The following is a 16,062-nucleotide window of genomic DNA, read 5'->3' as shown; positions in this document are numbered from 1 at the left end:
GTCTGCAAAACTGTCCCTGAATGGGGGGACACCCTGCACCTTGTCACTGTGCCCTGGGGAAGGGGGACTCTGAGGGCTGGCACTGCTCTTGGGGGCACCCACGGCAGTCCTGGGGGTCCTGGGGGTGCTGCAATGGCACTTGGACACCTACAGGCTGTAACACCCTGGGGACACCCCATAGGCCAGCACTGCTCCCTGGAACAGAGGGACACTCCACCAGCTCTGAAAGGAGCAGGGGATGCCCAGGACCATCATGATACTGCTGTGCCCCAGAGTCCCCTGTGTTGTCTGTGTCCCTGTGTCCCCAGCAAGACACTGCTCTTCTGGCACTGCAGTCCCCCATACAGCCCCATAGCATGAGTGTCCCACCAGCCTGGCACATATGGAGACTGGGGTCATGGTCCTAAGCCAAACATGGCACCCCATTCCCAGGGCCAGCAGCGGGCACAGGGATGCTCTGTGGAGGTGGCCACAGTGAGACCCCCCCCCCCCCGTGCCATGCAGGCTCCTCCTGGCACAGCAGCCCCAGGACCCTCCTCTGCACCGCCCCAGCGTCCTCTGCGCAAGGCCTGGCAGCAAAACACAGTGGAAAAATCCTCTGGGAATGGAGGGAGCCAAGCACTGACCTCCCCTTCCCATCCCACTGCTGCGTCACAGCACCAGCGCTGCCCCATGTTACCACCACCCCAATGCCATCATCCCCAGCAGAAAGGCACCTCCAATGGGACAGTGTTCCAGGGTGACTCGGGGCATGTGGGCTTCCCTTGCTCCTTCTTTCTTCTCAAAATAAACTGTATTCCATAGGAAAGAAAAAAAATTAAATAAATAAAAGCACACCCTTCTGATCCCAACCCCTCCAAAAATACCCCATGCTTGAATACCGCTCGTAAATGCCTCTGGTGCATTCCCAGCTGCAGGGTGGGCTGGGGGCTGGGGGGGTTCAGAGGGGATGGGGTGGGATGGAATGGGTGAGGTGAGGGGCTGTGTGAGCTCCAAGCCCATCGCTTTGCAGCCACATCCAGCAATGGGGCGCACACCCAACTTCTTGGCACAGAGGCTCAGTGAGAGTGGTCGGAGGTGAGAACTGGAGAAAATGGCTTTATAGGAGCAAGACGAGGATGGATGGCTCCGGGGGAGATGCCTCAGCCCAGCGCAGCCCAATGGACTCAGAGGGGATGAGCACAATGTGAGCAGCTGGGGGAGCTTCCTATGAGCCCCTCCAGCGATGCAGTTCCCCCTCACTGCACTCTCCTATTTTCCCCATGGCCACATCCCACAGGGGCACCTGGTGCCATCCAGGTGCTCCTGTCCATGGCTTTGTCCTCAAAGCCAAACTGCAGGACAGGGTGTTCTGGGGTGGGCACCCTTCTCCGGTGCGCTCCTGGGGAAGGGATTTCCTTGGTTGTCACAGCTGCCCTGTCCCAGTGTTCCCCAATGAGTCAGGCTGCAGATCCTCTGCCCACCCCGAATTTGGGTCCGTGGTGGGGCTGCTGGCACCTTGTGATTGACATATCCTGAGCACCACTTGAGCCTGCTAGAACCTGCATGCAAAAATAGCCCCTCCAATCTCAGCTGAAAGATTTACGGGGTCAGGGCTGCAGCCATGCTGAATGCTGCCCTGCGTCCCTCCAACGTGTATTTACAGCTGGCACCTGTGTCCCACCCTTTGCCTGGGAGACGTGGCTGGGGGTCCCCACTGCTGCAGCCCCCTGCCCTGGGTGGTGGAGCTGGGCCGTGCCCATGTCCAGTACCTGGTGCTGGGTCAGGCAGTGCAGATTGTCAGGGGACAGCTGGCAGGGCTGAGATTCCTGTGGGTGGCACAAATCCGCCCTGGAGCTGGGCCATGGGACAGCGTCCCAGGGGGGACAGCGGCCCCTCTGCACCTCGACACCCCATGTTGCTGCAGGACATTGCGGTGCTGGAGGGGATGGAGACCCCAAACAGCCCCGTGGCCAGCCCGAGGGACACAGCTGAGAACTGCAGAGTTGAGACATGCCATGCAGTGCAGCTCAGCCTCTGGGCTGCTTGCTGGTGCTGGCCCTGCGGCATGGGTACTCGGGGTGCAGGGACAGAGGTATCCCCACGGCATCCCACCGCATCCCTCGTGTCCCCAGGCTCAGCTGAGTGACGGGAAGGGGTGGCAGCAGGTGGGGAAGGGGCCACGTTGGGGCAGCCGGGGTGACTATTTCAGGGCCTGAGCTCAGCCCAGGCAGCCAGAGGGGCTCCAGCCGCATTCCCGGCTGCTGCCCCACTGGGGGGTCGATGCATAGGGGGTGCCCCACCTGCACCCCCTCCCACTGCCCTGCCTAGGGATATTTTCGGCTGCCTGCAGGAATGGGGCCAGGAGCGCAGAGCCTCAGGGGCAGGTGCTACACTGGAGCTCAGCCGGCCCCCAAATCCCCCTGCAACAAAATCCCCCCCCGCCCCGGGCAGCACCTGTGAGACTGCCAACGGGGGTCTGGGCTGCCGGGTGCCGCTTTGGACATGCCTCAAATAGTTTCCGTGCTGTATAAGCGCCTGTGGCACTTTCCCCCCGCGAGGAGGGCTGGCAGCCCCATGCCGCCCACAGCGGGGTCTGCAGCACCCCTCCCCCTCCCAAAGCCCTGCTCCCTGGGGGCACCCAAAGTCGGGGGTCCCTGCACTCCCCCACGGACACGTGCTCCAAGCAAGCAGGAAAACCACTTTTATTGATGAAAGCGTCTTTCCGAAGAGCCATCCGCATCCCCCCACCCCGGAGCTTCGGGGGAAGGTGGTTTCCTTCCATGTGTAATATGGGATGCTCAAAGTATCAAAATAGTGAGAGAAGCCTCAGCAAGTGCAAAGGGGAGGGAGGGAGGTCCCGGAGCCAGGGAGGGAGGGGGAGCTGTGTGCTCCGGGACCCCGGGCAGGCACTGGGCTCTGGGCGTTAGTGGGGGCGATGTGAGTGAGGGGATAAATGAACTTGGAAAGCTGCAGGCTCAATACTACAGAAATTTAAAAGTTATAAAAAATACTGAAGATCTCAGAAAACAACGCAGGCACTTGGGAAGGAGGAGGGAGGGAGAGCTGGCTGGGAGGCAACAAGGTGGGAACAGCAGATCCCGGGGTGAAGCCATGGCACCGGCCCCAAGCGGAGGCACTGAGGAGGGTGCGCGGTGCCTCCCGGGAGGCCGCTGCTGCGGAGTGCAGGGGCATTCAGCCAGCAGTAAGGCATAGAGGTGAAAGGAGGCTCTGTGCGAGGCACAAGGGAAGGTGCAGAGATGATCCCCAAACAAGGGCAAGGCACAGGCCTCACCCGCTCCCACCTGGAGGAGGGAGAAGAAAGAAGCAAGAGAAAGGACACGAAGGCACGAGGAAAGTCCTGAAAGGCGTGAAGGGCCAGGCCCCAGGCAGCGGGGAGCCTCGGGCCCCAGGGGCACCTTGAGCTGCCCCAGGACAGGCTCCCAGCCCGGTGCACTGCGTGGAGAGGTGGGCTGGGTGGCGAAGCAGCGGTGCAGGTGCGGCACCTGCACGGTGTCTGGGTTAGTCCTGGTGCACCGGTGCGGGCAGGGCGCTGGTCTCGCCGAGGCAGCCCAGCGTTGTTGGAGGTGGGGTGTCTTAAATAGGAGCCGGCGGCAGCAGTCTGTGCAGTGAGTGGCAGGAGGGCTCTGCCTGGGCGCAGCGCAGAGGCGCAGGGCTCAGTTCTGCTCCTCGTCCCGCAGCTCGGTGGGCAGGAACTTGTACTGCTGCTGCCGGATCATGGCCAGCTTCTTGCGCGCCTCCTCCAGCTCCCGCTCCTTGCGCAGCATCTCCTCCTGGGCAGCGATGATCTGCGGAGAGAGCGGCGAGATGCTTTGTCCACTCGTGGCAGGGATGGGAGCACATCTTGCTCGGCATCCCCCCATTGCAGCCACACTTACGGCTAAGCACCCCCAGTGGTCACACCATGGTGCTCAGGAGATACAGCCCACAGCATCCTGCAGGCAGGTCATCCAGCAGATGAAGCTGGGACCTGTGTCATGCCACATAGGGCTGTACCTGTCGCTTGAACAGCATTCCACACTTCACACACCCCGTGGCCACTGGGATGGTGTGGGTATTACACCACCAAAAGCACCAGCACATGTTCACTGGTTGTGCCCGCTACTACAAACAGTAGGAAGAGTATCAAGCCCTGCTGTATGGGATGGGAGCAATTTCCCAGCCTGCAGTGCTGTTCAATGTGCCATGTTGGCAGATGACAGAATATGGCCTTGGGGGCAGCCAGAGCCGCCCTGTCCTATGGAAGCAGCCCCACTCCTCACCTGTGCAATTCCTCCCACCATCTTCTCCTTCACCACCACTGTCTCATCATGGTCCTGGAAGGCGGCTGCCTTCTGTGCTGCCTTCACCAGATTGTCCGATGCTCTCTTCACAGCATTGCCAGCAGCCTGGAGTGGGGAAAAAAAAGGAGTGTATTACACTCAGCCTAGGGTACAACTGCTGCCTTGGTGGGGGAACCCCTGTCCCAGATGGGCTGGTGTGCAGAAGAGGCAGCTGGGAGAAGGGGACATGCCAGCAGAGCTCTCTGCTCATGGCTCGCTGCCACCACGACTGCTCATGACCATTTCAGGCGCTGCTGCTCCTGACTGAGAGCCCATGGGCTCCCTCACTCTGCTCGCACATGAACAGCAGGGCAGGGACAGTCCTGTCCCAGCCTTTGGCCCAACGTGACACCTCTGAGGTCCCACTGGGATCCCTCCTGCAGCACGTGGGCATTCACCTCTGCCCCGTGGCCACGGAGATGGCCCCATCAAAACATGTCCCCAGACTTTAATGCCAGGGATCTGGTGCATACATTTCAGACATTCCCAAGCCAGGCCATCAACCGTGAATGCCCCCAGGCTCTGCAACGCCAGCCTGGTGGACGGGAGCCCAGGATTACATGTGCACGTAGCTGAAGTCCAAGCTATGTGGAGCCAGCGTCCCAATGAACTACCAAGAGCAGTGCCACAGCCCCATCCCATGATCCTAGATGCCTCCCTGCTCCCACTCACCCCTCAAGCACCCAGGGGAATGTTCAGGAACGTGGAGGAGGCGGCTAGGGCTCAAGGGACTCACCTGGAGCCTCTTCATAGCCTCTGAGTCATGATCAGCCTTCACCTTGCAGGCCACCAGCAGCTGTGCTGTGGAGGCAGCCACCTGCTTGGCTGACGAGATCAGCTTCTCCTCACTGGCGTGGCCCTGCACTGCTGCGTTGGCAGCTTCGCACAGGTTGTTGGTGGCAGCAGCCACCATGCGTGCCTGCAGTGAGAGAGGGTGTCAGAGGGGTGCAGGAGAGGGTCCCAAGGAGGACATGTCGTATAGGATGGGGACAATTGGCTTCCATGCCACACCCCAGAGGGCGGGAGAGGGAGTAAGCACTGGGGACGCTTCTTTTAGAGAGCAGAAGCACAATGGTAGAGAGCATCTTGCCCAACGTGAGGAGATGTCCCCTGCCCCTATGTGTCCTTGATACTCACAGCTGAAATGAGTCCCTGGGACCACTGTCCATCATCCACTGCATTGGCTGGGATGACTCCCACCTGTGAAGCAGGAGAGGGTGAGTGAGGTACAGGAGCTGTCAGCAGCCCTTGGAGAAGGAAGAGAACCCACCACAGGCCCAGATCCACCTTCCTCTCCTGTGAAATCTTTGCACTTTGATGACTTCAACTCTCTTCCCTCCCAGCCTTACCTTTCCTTGGGCCACCAATTCTCGCTGGGCTGCTGAGGCTGCTTTCACCAAGGCGCTCGTGGCTGCAGCAATCGATTTGGCAGCTTCCAGGATCTGCTCCTCAAAGTCCAGGCTCTCATCCGCTTGCTGTAGGCAAAAATAGGCACATTAATCTTGTACAGGTGGGTAGGGAAAGCGGCAGGGGGCTGGGGAGGTGAGGTGGGGCTCAGCACCCCACACTACCTTGGGCTTTGCCCTTGGTTTCAGCTGCTCCAGCTTCTTGGCTGCAGCCTCGATGGCAGCTGCTGCACCCAGCAATTCGTTCTCAGCGATGACCGTGGGATCTTCTGGGTCAACCCACTCCGTCCCTACAGAGATGGGAATCAAGAGAAGTTAAACTCATGCACAGCTTGATTTCCTAGTGACCCTACCTCCTCCCATCAGCTGCTAAACCCCAGGTGGCAGCCCAGAGGTGGATGTAGCCATGGCGCTCACCCTTCATGGCCTCAGCTGCCTGGATGAGCTCAGTGACAGAGCTGGCCACCCGCTTGGAGTACCCGGCCAGCTGCTGCTTCAGCTCATGGGTCGGCTTCTGCAGGATCTGCAAGATAGAAGGAGTGAGCATGTTAGGGAAACTGAAGCAGCGGATGGTCCCTATCTGGCAGCTCCCTGCCCCCAGAATTTGCCTGCTTGGAAAAGGTGCTATTTGGGGCTCAGACACCCTCATTTCAGGCTACTGCGAGTGCCATCACAAAGCAAGGAGACCCCAGGGGTCCATTAGAGGTGTTCCCCCAGAGAAGGAGGGGAGGAACCCCCACCCTGCATGTGCGTATCAGTCATTGTTTGCAATCCTGTCTGCAGCAACGCTGGTGAGTCTCCTCCTGCACAGGGACAAGATGTTCTTCTCCTTGGCCATGTTGAGTCTACAGCTTCTGGGACACTGCACAGCACCAAGGTTCTCAGCTTGACCCCTTCCACCACTCAGTGGCTGTACCCTTGGATCTCCACCCCACCGCAAAGCACTCCAAGCTCCAGAACCCTTCCCTCCCTTGCTGTCCCCCCCTTGGAAACTCATCTGCAAACACCAGCTGGGCAGGGGAGGACGTGGAGTAAGGTCCCAGCTCCTGCAGGACACACATCCCCTTTCTAAGAGCCACCCTGCAGAGGGTGCTCTGGGGGACAGGCATGCACACACCACGGCACACCCGAGGTCACACATCAGCTCGAGCAGGAGTGAGTACAGACACGGATCACGGAGTCCTGCTCCAAACCACACAGGCGCAGCGTCACCCCAGCACTGGGCTGGGCAGGTGGACACGCCACCAGCAAGGCTCATGCAGAGGTTAGACACTGGCAAGCACACCAAGTGTCACCTTACTCACCGGCTGCATGGGAGGATGGAGAGGAGAGAGAAGAAGGCAGTGAATGCCCCAGCAGAGACACGCGGGCAATGGGGTACGCGCAGGAAAGGGTGAAGGAGGTGAGATGGAGAGATGGGAAGGTTCAGAGGCTTCCTGAAAGCTACCATCACCACTTTGTATTTCAGCCCAAGCACATTTTCTGCTGGCCAGACCCAAAGGCTGCAGGGCTGGAGGGAACCACCCATGCCCAGAGCAGCACCTTACTTCTCCCAGCTCTTAACTGCCTGACTGCGTTTTCCAGCCTGAATTTCTCTGCTTTTGGTGGCAGAGACCTATTGTTACCAAATACCACATCCCTGAGGAGGTTCAAATTCCTTCCCCTCCCTGGTGAAATATGCTGCTTGCTTACTCTTCTGCTGGGAGCCACGTTTTCCAGCCCAAGCTAAATAACTCTCTTTCTTGAACTACAGCCACTCCTGTTCACACTCTGTGAGGCGTTGGCTCCCAAAGGAAACAACCCAGCATACATGCAGCAATCCTTGCTGTATCCTGTTGGTATCAGGCGGTATCCTGTCCATAACCCCCCCTTCCACACCACCCTGTAAATGGGAGGGACCAGCACTGCACTCTGCCCCGTCAGCACCTCTGCATGCCTTCTGCTCACTGCTTTCCAGGAACCTGCTGCTCTCCCACTGACATGACCCTGCACACACAGATTGGTGCACTGCTGAGGCTGGGAGTGCTCCTGACTTTATTCTATACTCGCATGAGGCCATCCCAGGAAAGTTACGGGAGCTCCTGAGCTGACAGCCCACAGCCATGGCCAGTTTGCCCTCATGAGCACGTCTGGACAAAATGCTGTACTGTTAGGTCCGTTATCTGCTCTGCTGACATGTTTAAAATTGCTAAATGATCTCTTTCTAGAGGACATAACCTTCCCAAGATGTAGCTCTGGTGAATATTTCACTGGATGTACTGCACGTGTGATATTCAGGCGACGTCACAAGGCAGCTGGAAGGTTATACCCAAAATACAGTGGAATAGCATGCTTCTGCAAGTAGTCTGACCTTGGGCACTGCCACAATATGTCATTAGCTCAATCATCTGTTAACAACAGGTCAGCCAGAGAATTTCATCTAGCATGTCAGTCTTGGCTGTGATGTCTTATGTGTGGCTACAGCATCTTCCAGAAAGACATTTGATCTAGAGCATGAAAAACTCACTGCTCCTCTTGGAACTGTATCCTGGTGGTCACCTCCTTCAGGCATAACCAACCATCCTTTGATTTCCCCTGTCTGTCTTCAATTTCTAGCCCTTGGCTCCTGCCTGCCTCCTCTTTGTTCTGCCAGTGCTGGCAATTCTCCTCCCCAAGGAGCTTGGCTGTCCCTGAACTCCACCACCTCACATCTGCTGAATCTGAACAACATGATTTATCAGTCCCTTTTAAGTAACACAGTGAAACCATGCTGCATAACTGACCCACTCTTGCTCTTTTTCCTTGCTCCTGGTTCAGGGCTATCAGTAACTCCAAAGGCACGTGCCCTGCACATCCCTGTAGCAGGGTCAACTCTGTCACTATGTAATCTTGCCAAGAATGCAAACCACTGGAAGCACCTCACCGAATCCCTTCTTTCCATCTCTTGGTTAACTCAGATTTTATTTGCTTCAAGTGAGCTAAACTGATCTTGAAAGACAGCTAATTAAAGCAACCAACTGAAGTACCTGAGAGGACTAAGCTGGAGGAAGACTGGATGAAAAGGGTGCAGCTGGCCTTTGCAGCCAACACCTCTGCCACCACAGGCACTGCCTGTCTCACACTCCTCTGTGAGCTTAACAAGCTCTGTTTTCACACTGGCTGAAGTTTCTCCCTCCCACCACTTTAAATGGAAGCTGCTTCAGGATTCTGTTCCTGTGTTGTCGAATTTCCAGCCTCCATCTGTTTATGGCCAGTTAATCTCCATCTGTTGTTAGCCAAATACTTTTCTTGAAAGACTGTTTATGGCTCTGATATCTGCTTCTGTAAGTAATCACACGCAGCACTCCCATCCCTCCTCACCTTTCATTTGCCTGCCTAACATAGGTACAGGGACAAGGAATGAGACAGGAATCCAGCACCAGCTCCCCAAGGATCATTTTGACACTGACTGTCCAGCTCAGGTCAAAGCAATTACAGCAGCACTAGCCCAGAGCACTGCAGCAAAAAATAGCTGTGCAGTCTCAAGGTAGGGGCAGGTCCCTCTTTTATGCAGGACCTGAAAGACAGGCATTGCAACCTGTTGTGCCGGTGGCCACTGCACACCATCTTTTGCCCTGCACTCACCTTGGGCACTTCATGTACAGGCAGTAAGGGTAAGCTTGCTAAAAGATCTCAGTGACGATAACTGCAGAGCTCAGGGGTAGCTGGGGATCTGGGGAGCACCCTGGTGTCTAAGGGCAGCCTCAGCAAATCATGGGGCTGGGGACACTCACCACCAGCACGTGCTCCAGCAGCTCCAGGTAGCCATCAGCACACTCCTTGCCGAAGCGCAGTGCCCGCTGCCGCACATCCGCGCTCACCTCCGGGTGGTAGGCAGCCTCCTGCAACCCAGAGATAGCATTTGCATCCAGACACGAGCACTGGGGCTCATGGCAGGGTCCCCCCAGCCCTGTGCCAGCCCCACATCCGCTGCCCACTCATGCAGCACCTTGCAGGCGCGCAGCATGTCGGCAATGGCACGGCGGCTCAGGTTGGCCGTAGCGATGACATCCTCCTGCCGACACGAGTTGCCAGCAGCCACAGCTTTGGCCGTGGCCATTGTGATGCCTTTCGTCATTCGGATGAAGTCCTCCGGGGTCGAGACCTGGGCAGGAGGCACTGGGGAGGAGAAGACCTGCAAGGAGAAAGGCGGGAGTGAGGCATGGGGCAACGGGTGGGCAGGGTGTCAGCTGTGACACCGCAGCGGTGCTCACCGCCAGTTCTTGGCGGATGTGCTCTATCGTGGCCTCCAGTGCTCGCGTCCCCTTCGTGGCCTCATCCTCAACAGCCTTCACTGTCTTCAGCAAGGAAGTGACGTTGGTGACCATCACCTGCGAAAGGGAGAACAGAGCCAGGTAAAGCCCTGTGGAAGCTCTAGGATGCTGCCAGCGCCGTCTCTCCCTCGTGGTTTGGTGCAAAACTGCCGCTTCCCCATGGTCCACTCACACCACTTCATTTTGATCTCTCACGAATTCATGTGTGCTGTGCCCCACCTTTCACATGCCTCTCTGCACCCTTGTCCCACTTGCCTCACAATTGTCCTCCTGCCCCTAGGCATGCACAGAAGTCCCCCCAGCTCTTTCTCCAGCCCTCCTGCCCCATCTCCTCCTCTCCATTGCAGACCTTGGCAGAGTTCTTCAGCTGATAGACGGCAGGATCATCCCCAGCTTTGCCAGCAGCTGCTTTGGTGGCTCCAATCAGATCCCCAAGTGCTTTGGCCACATCCTTCACAGCATTGATAAGAACCACCTGGGGAAAGCAAGTCCAGGGTCAGGGCTTGGTCACACTCAAGCTGGAGTGGAGCATCTCAGTAATAAAAAACATGGGTATCCTAGGATACATCATATACATGGAGTTCAGCTCAGCTAGAGTGATTAACTAGGGTCAAAGCCCAGTCAACCCTCTTCAGGACACATGGAGTCCAGCCCAGACCACACACCCTCAGCTCCTTTCTGCAAGCTATAAGCACCCTCCATTCACCCAGACACTCCATCCTACCTGAGTCTCTGGGTCTTCAGATCCCAGGCTGGCAGCACCCAGCTTCACCACCTCGGCCAGGCGGGTGATGGTGGACACAGAGGACTGGGCAGCCTGGGCTAGCTTCTCCTGGCTGGCTGTGGCATTCTGAACCAGCACCTTGGTGTCCTCTACCAACGCCTTGGCTGTCTTCAAAATGCCCTCCCTGGGGAGAAGAAGAGTGTCAGAGAGCAGGCAGTGCCGCAGAGGTGTGCTTGCACAAGGTGCTAAAGAATGGCACACAGGTCTCTGTCCCTCTGTATGTGCACATGCTTCTTGCTCCCTGACTTCCATCTGCATGTGCTGGGTGTGAAAACAGAGCCAGCATGAATTTGCAGGTCTCCCTGGGGCTGGCCCACAGCTTACAAAGATGTGAGATAGCAGGACAGAGCCTGACCCCTTCAGCTGAGCAAAGTGTCCTACCCGCTGGCCCTGGTACCTGTGGTCAGCAAAGGTTTCCGAGTTCTCCCGATTGAGAGTTCCTGCTGTGGCAAACATGATGGTGGTGTCAAGGTCAGCAATGATGCCAGAGACAGCACTGGCTGCAGTGATACAGGCTTGAGTCCCACGGTTCCCAGCCTGCAGGGCTGCCAGCACGTGGGACACCTGTGGGGTACAAGCAGGGTTACTAAAGAGGCAGGCAAAGGCAGCCCCCATCATGTACCTCTTTAAACCAAGGAGGGGAATCAGGAACTATATGGTACAGCATCCCTTCTTAGCTTCCAATTATTTTTATCTCATATCTTTCACTTTCAGGATTGCAAGTGCCATTGGACTCTGCTACTCTCCAAACAAGGTTTGCAGCTTATTACACATGACAGCTCATTCCTTCTGAATGTGCTAAACCCAAATCCCTCACTCTGCCAAGGACTCTTAAGACAGTAATTTTCGTGGAGGAAAGTAAGCTTTGAAAGGAGGAATCTGCAGGGGGCCCTGAGCATGCCGATATGTGCCAGACAGTACAAACCAGTGTTTTGCTTTTGTAATTTTTCGTGCAAGCACTGCAGCTCTACTCTTATAAATTGGATTTTTTAACCCGTGCTTCCATCTGTTATTAACCAATGTGCTTTTAAATGGACAAGGTTTTCCACCATGCCATCAGAAGGTGCAGAGGAGTGAGCTGCAAGCTCGTGAGAGATGCTGCAAATGCTACACACACATCCGTAAGGGCAGGTTTACAGAGTCCTGAGCTGTGTGATCAGTACTCCTTGGCAGTTCAGCACTTCAGCAGTGAGCACCCAGCTGCTGCACACCCCAATCACAGCACAAGTTGCTATGGTGACAGGAGGGGAATCTCTCCTCCATCCCAGTTGTGCCAGGGCAAGCATGGCAAAGAGCGAACAGAGCCCAGGATGACCACTGGAGAGCTGAAATTGGTGGCCATAGGACATGGGGTTCAACCCAGCACTCCTCCCACCACCTGAATCCCCTCCCCTGTTACGTGCTCTGAGACCCTCAGGGCTGCTCACCTTCTCGGAGACCTTGCGTGCACTCTCTATCAGCTCCTTCTTGGTGTAGGCATCGCTGGGGCTACATTGCAGTGCTCCAGCCTTGGTCACCAGGGCAGCACAGCCATGGCCCAGCTCCTGTACCCGGCGCTTGATGTGGGAGCCAATCTGCAGGCAAACATGTGCATGAGAGAGCCTGAAGGGCATTAGCTTACACCCAATATACCCAATGGGAAATGCCTATCATCCCATGCAGCTCCTCCAGGCCAAACATCTTACCTCTTCGTTTTCAGCAGTGAGCGCGGCCGGCTTGGCCTGTTGTGCCAGCTGCCCGTAGTCATTGGTAAGCTGGTTGGCCAGTATGCCCAGCTCATCTGGGTTGGTGGTGGATTTGGTGACCTACCAATGGAAGAAGGGCAAACTCAGACAGGCCCTGCAGCAGGGCAGGCAAGCAGCAGTGGCAGTTGCCCTGCCTGGGTGAGACCACAGCACCACTGTCTGCTTCCTGCCTCAAGCAGGGGTAAATATGAGAGCAGTAACTGGCCCCTGTACCCACCATCTCCTGCACAGTCACTGCGATAGCCTTGGCCGTCTTCACCATTGTTGTCTGGTAGTCCACAAAGGTCCCCTCTGGCTCACCCATTGGTCCCTCATCCAGCTGCAAGAAAATATCAGGAGAGTTTGGCTCCAGCACCAGCCCAGAGGCCCTCTTTGACTACAGCATGGCAGAAGACTTGCACTGCCCACAGGGGCCCGAGATGCTCCTCCCCTAGACCATCCCCCAGGGCTCCCTCGGGGGAAGATCTGAACAACTTCCAGCACCTCTCCCTGCCTCTTTGTCTGCCTAAGTGCAGTACTCTGTTTGCCACTTCTTCTAAAGCAAGACTCAGTGCCAGCAACCCAAGGAAGACAAGAAATGACAGTGTCACACAGAGTTTGACTGACTCCTCCTCTCCCGCAGCCCTCTCTGTGTTCCCTTCACCTGGTTGATGGCTTGTGTGATGGAGTCCACCATGCCCCCAACAACGCCTGCTGCGCTGGCTGCTTCGTTGAGCGTGGTGGTCAGGTCCTCCACTGCCTCCTTCATCATCTGCACGGCCTCCTCCAGAGCCTCCTGTGTGTGGGCAGCTTGCTGCAAGGATGAGACAGAGTGAGAGAAGGAAGTTACTCCACTCCAACGCAGACACCACATGCATGTCCTGAGTTTTGGTGTCAGGCATGCATGTATGACACATGACACATATTCAAAGCTCACGGTGCCACCACGTCCACCTCCTGCTCACCTTGGGGTTCCCACCGGCCTCCTTGGCTGTGTACAGCATCTGCAGGGCAGACTCAGCCAGAGTTTTGGTCTGGTCAAGGAGGTTCATCTGCTGCTGGTGGTTGGGTGTTTTGGAGGCAGCACCAATAGCTGCCAAAATGAGTGGCTCGAAGTACTGAGCCATCTGGGACACCTAGGGAAAAGCAGAGTCAGTGCTGGCAGGCCCTAGCACACACTAGGCTGAGCCTCTCTTCATGGTGCAAACTCTTTGACATACACTTGGTGCCTGATCACCAACTCCCCATCCCTGACCTTCCATTACCTTGTGTCCCAGCTGCGAGGCTTCAGCCCGTGCTGCGCTGGCCACAGGCTCTATCAGGTTGTTGATCTCCTGCACAGCTGTGATCATCTGGTTATGCAGAGCCTGTTGTGAAGAGAATATCCTGCATGCAGCTGCAGCAGAGCTGGTCCCACCAAGCTCTGGTGAGAAGGAGTTAACATGCCTGAGGTAAGCAGGACACCAAGGTACTGGCTGCACTGCTAAATCAGATCTGGGTGTAGGGGCAGTCTGACCAGACAGCCCTGCTCTGCCCCACTGAACCAGACAGGCAGCAGGGACACACAGCTTGAAGCTAGGCTGTTCTGCCCAACACTTGGCTGGGTGGACTTAGGGCGCCCGCTAAAGATGCAAAGAGGGCTGCAGAGGCCCTTTGTGAAGGCAGAGGGATTCCAGGGTAAGATGCTGCCCCCAGGAGCAAGTTTCCCACTTACCTCCTGGGAGATACCTTCTCGGGGGGCGAGCTGCTGGCTGATGGCTGCAAGGGAGGCCTGGTCCACCTCCCGCATGCATCTGTTCAGGACGTCTATGGCCTCGTCGCACTCCCGCTGTCCAGGAGCTTTGTCCCTGCATGACAGACAGATCAGCACCATGCAAGGCTTCCCACCCCTTTAACACAAACCTCCCTTGGTGCTGGTAAGAGGCAGGACCCCTTTCACTAAGCAACCTGGTGTTGGAGCCAAGCACTACAGCCGCACCACATGCCCCATCAACCCTTTTTAGTGCTGCAACAGAGGCAGGAGGAACAACACCCCCCTTGCTTCCCCATGGCAACAGCCAAGGAGAACAAAAGTAAGATGTGCCAAAACATTCCCAGGATACTTGGAAGTGCACCCAATACTGGTCAGTGCAAAGGGGCCCTGGCCACACACACCAGACTGGCTGAGATGGTCCAGTGCACTCTCACCTCATGTTGGTGATCAGTTTCTTGATGGAGTCTGAGACAGTGCGAGAGTGGCCAGCCAGCACCGACCACTGCGGCGGGTCCTTGGGGTTGACGGCCAGGGAGCGGGCAGTCTGAATGAGGCCAGCAGAGCTCTCCAGCATCGTCTTGGCAGATGTGACAATGGGCTCCATGGCTCTGCGTCCCTGTGCGGGGAGACAGCGGCCTCGTGAAACAGATGGACTGGCACGTGTGGGCAGCAGCTCCCACCATAACCAGGCCACCCCTCCCAGCCCCAGTAACACCCCACCTCAGGGCTGATCTGGGCAGGAACGGTGGCAAACTCCGGGTTGGAGGCAAAGGCTGTCAGGTTGTCCACAGCCTCTATGAGAGGAGCCGTGGCTGCGCGGCACCGCTCCCGGTTCTCCTCATTGAAGGCACCATCCAGGGCCTGGTGTGCAGGAGAGAGCAAGCAGTTATCTAGCCCTGAGCATACCCTAAAACCCTATCTCCCCCCTGCCCACACTGCCCCAGTAGGAATCGCACCTTGATGGTCTTCACCAGGTTGGCTGTGCTGTTGGCCACCTCCTTAGCTGACTGGACAAACTGCCGCTTGGCGACAGGGTTGGCGGTGCGGGAGGAGGCCAGGCGGCATGTGTTGCACAGGGCTGAGGTGTGCTTTGCCACAATGGTGGCTGCTGACAGTACCTGTAGAGAAGAGCAGAGTGAGGCAGGACCCACAGCATCTCCTCATGCCTCCAACACCTGCTTTTAGACAAGAAAATGCCCATCACAGCAGCCCACCTCGTACTCACCTGGGACTGTGTGCAGGCAGGGTCCACCAGGTTCTGGCAGGCCATCTGGATGGCCTGGTTAGCTCTGGCAAACTGAGTGGGGTCTACCAAGCCCTGCTGTCCGGCCTGGCTGTTGGGATCGGAAACTCCCACCAGGTAGGCAGCCTGTGAGCATGAAAGATGCAGTGAGGGACTACATGGGGGCAGAGGCAGGTGATAGCTTCCAGCCCCAGGAGTGATGCATGAGGCTGGGACTGAGTGTATCTCACCTGGGCTGCTGCCTCTGTGAGCCCACAGAGAGCTTTGGAGGCGGCGCTGATGGACTCTCCGAACTCGGGGAGCTTACTGTTCTTTGCATTCTGGGAGATGCCAGCCATGGACTCACCCAGCACCTGCAGGATACACAGCCACCAGCTAGAGACTACCTCCTGTTTGCATCGAATGCTCCAGATTCAGAGCTCACCAAGTTCCACCAGGTGAGAAGTGAGGGAGGAAGCACCTTCCCCTTTGTCAAATTTGCCCTCACATACTTCCCCAAACCTCCCCATCCTTCCCCAACCTCCACCCTTCTGCTCTG

General features: G+C 57.0%; 1 protein-coding gene across 6 annotated transcripts in view; it reads right to left on the bottom strand.

Annotated features, from left to right (window-relative positions):
* Window positions 1-2,667: 2,667 nt before the first annotated feature.
* The window catches only part of TLN1 (talin 1), a 31,891-nt gene continuing 18,496 nt past the window's right edge, over window positions 2,668-16,062 (bottom strand). For all 6 annotated transcript variants that reach the window (XM_040655341.1, XM_040655339.2, XM_040655340.2 and 3 more), the window contains 25 exons: window positions 15,755-15,877; window positions 15,507-15,650; window positions 15,238-15,399; window positions 15,002-15,142; window positions 14,716-14,897; window positions 14,243-14,375; window positions 13,794-13,895; window positions 13,494-13,664; window positions 13,193-13,342; window positions 12,767-12,868; window positions 12,490-12,609; window positions 12,232-12,378; window positions 11,202-11,368; window positions 10,745-10,928; window positions 10,370-10,495; window positions 9,961-10,077; window positions 9,696-9,881; window positions 9,481-9,588; window positions 6,146-6,251; window positions 5,894-6,018; window positions 5,672-5,797; window positions 5,460-5,522; window positions 5,059-5,241; window positions 4,263-4,388; window positions 2,668-3,788 (listed from right to left, as the gene is read on the bottom strand). In XM_040655341.1, the coding sequence (XP_040511275.1) occupies window positions 3,657-3,788; window positions 4,263-4,388; window positions 5,059-5,241; window positions 5,460-5,522; window positions 5,672-5,797; window positions 5,894-6,018; window positions 6,146-6,251; window positions 9,481-9,588; window positions 9,696-9,881; window positions 9,961-10,077; window positions 10,370-10,495; window positions 10,745-10,928; window positions 11,202-11,368; window positions 12,232-12,378; window positions 12,490-12,609; window positions 12,767-12,868; window positions 13,193-13,342; window positions 13,494-13,664; window positions 13,794-13,895; window positions 14,243-14,375; window positions 14,716-14,897; window positions 15,002-15,142; window positions 15,238-15,399; window positions 15,507-15,650; window positions 15,755-15,877 (3,426 nt within the window). In that variant the 3' untranslated portion in view covers window positions 2,668-3,656. The remainder of the gene's footprint in view (window positions 3,789-4,262; window positions 4,389-5,058; window positions 5,242-5,459; window positions 5,523-5,671; window positions 5,798-5,893; window positions 6,019-6,145; window positions 6,252-9,480; window positions 9,589-9,695; window positions 9,882-9,960; window positions 10,078-10,369; window positions 10,496-10,744; window positions 10,929-11,201; window positions 11,369-12,231; window positions 12,379-12,489; window positions 12,610-12,766; window positions 12,869-13,192; window positions 13,343-13,493; window positions 13,665-13,793; window positions 13,896-14,242; window positions 14,376-14,715; window positions 14,898-15,001; window positions 15,143-15,237; window positions 15,400-15,506; window positions 15,651-15,754; window positions 15,878-16,062) is intronic.

This window comes from Gallus gallus, chromosome Z, assembly GCF_016699485.2.
Source record: "Gallus gallus isolate bGalGal1 chromosome Z, bGalGal1.mat.broiler.GRCg7b, whole genome shotgun sequence".
Taxonomy (NCBI): Eukaryota; Metazoa; Chordata; class Aves; order Galliformes; family Phasianidae; genus Gallus; species Gallus gallus.
The sequence above is the reverse complement of the archived record's forward strand: the minus strand, read 5'-3'. Positions and strand labels throughout refer to the sequence as shown.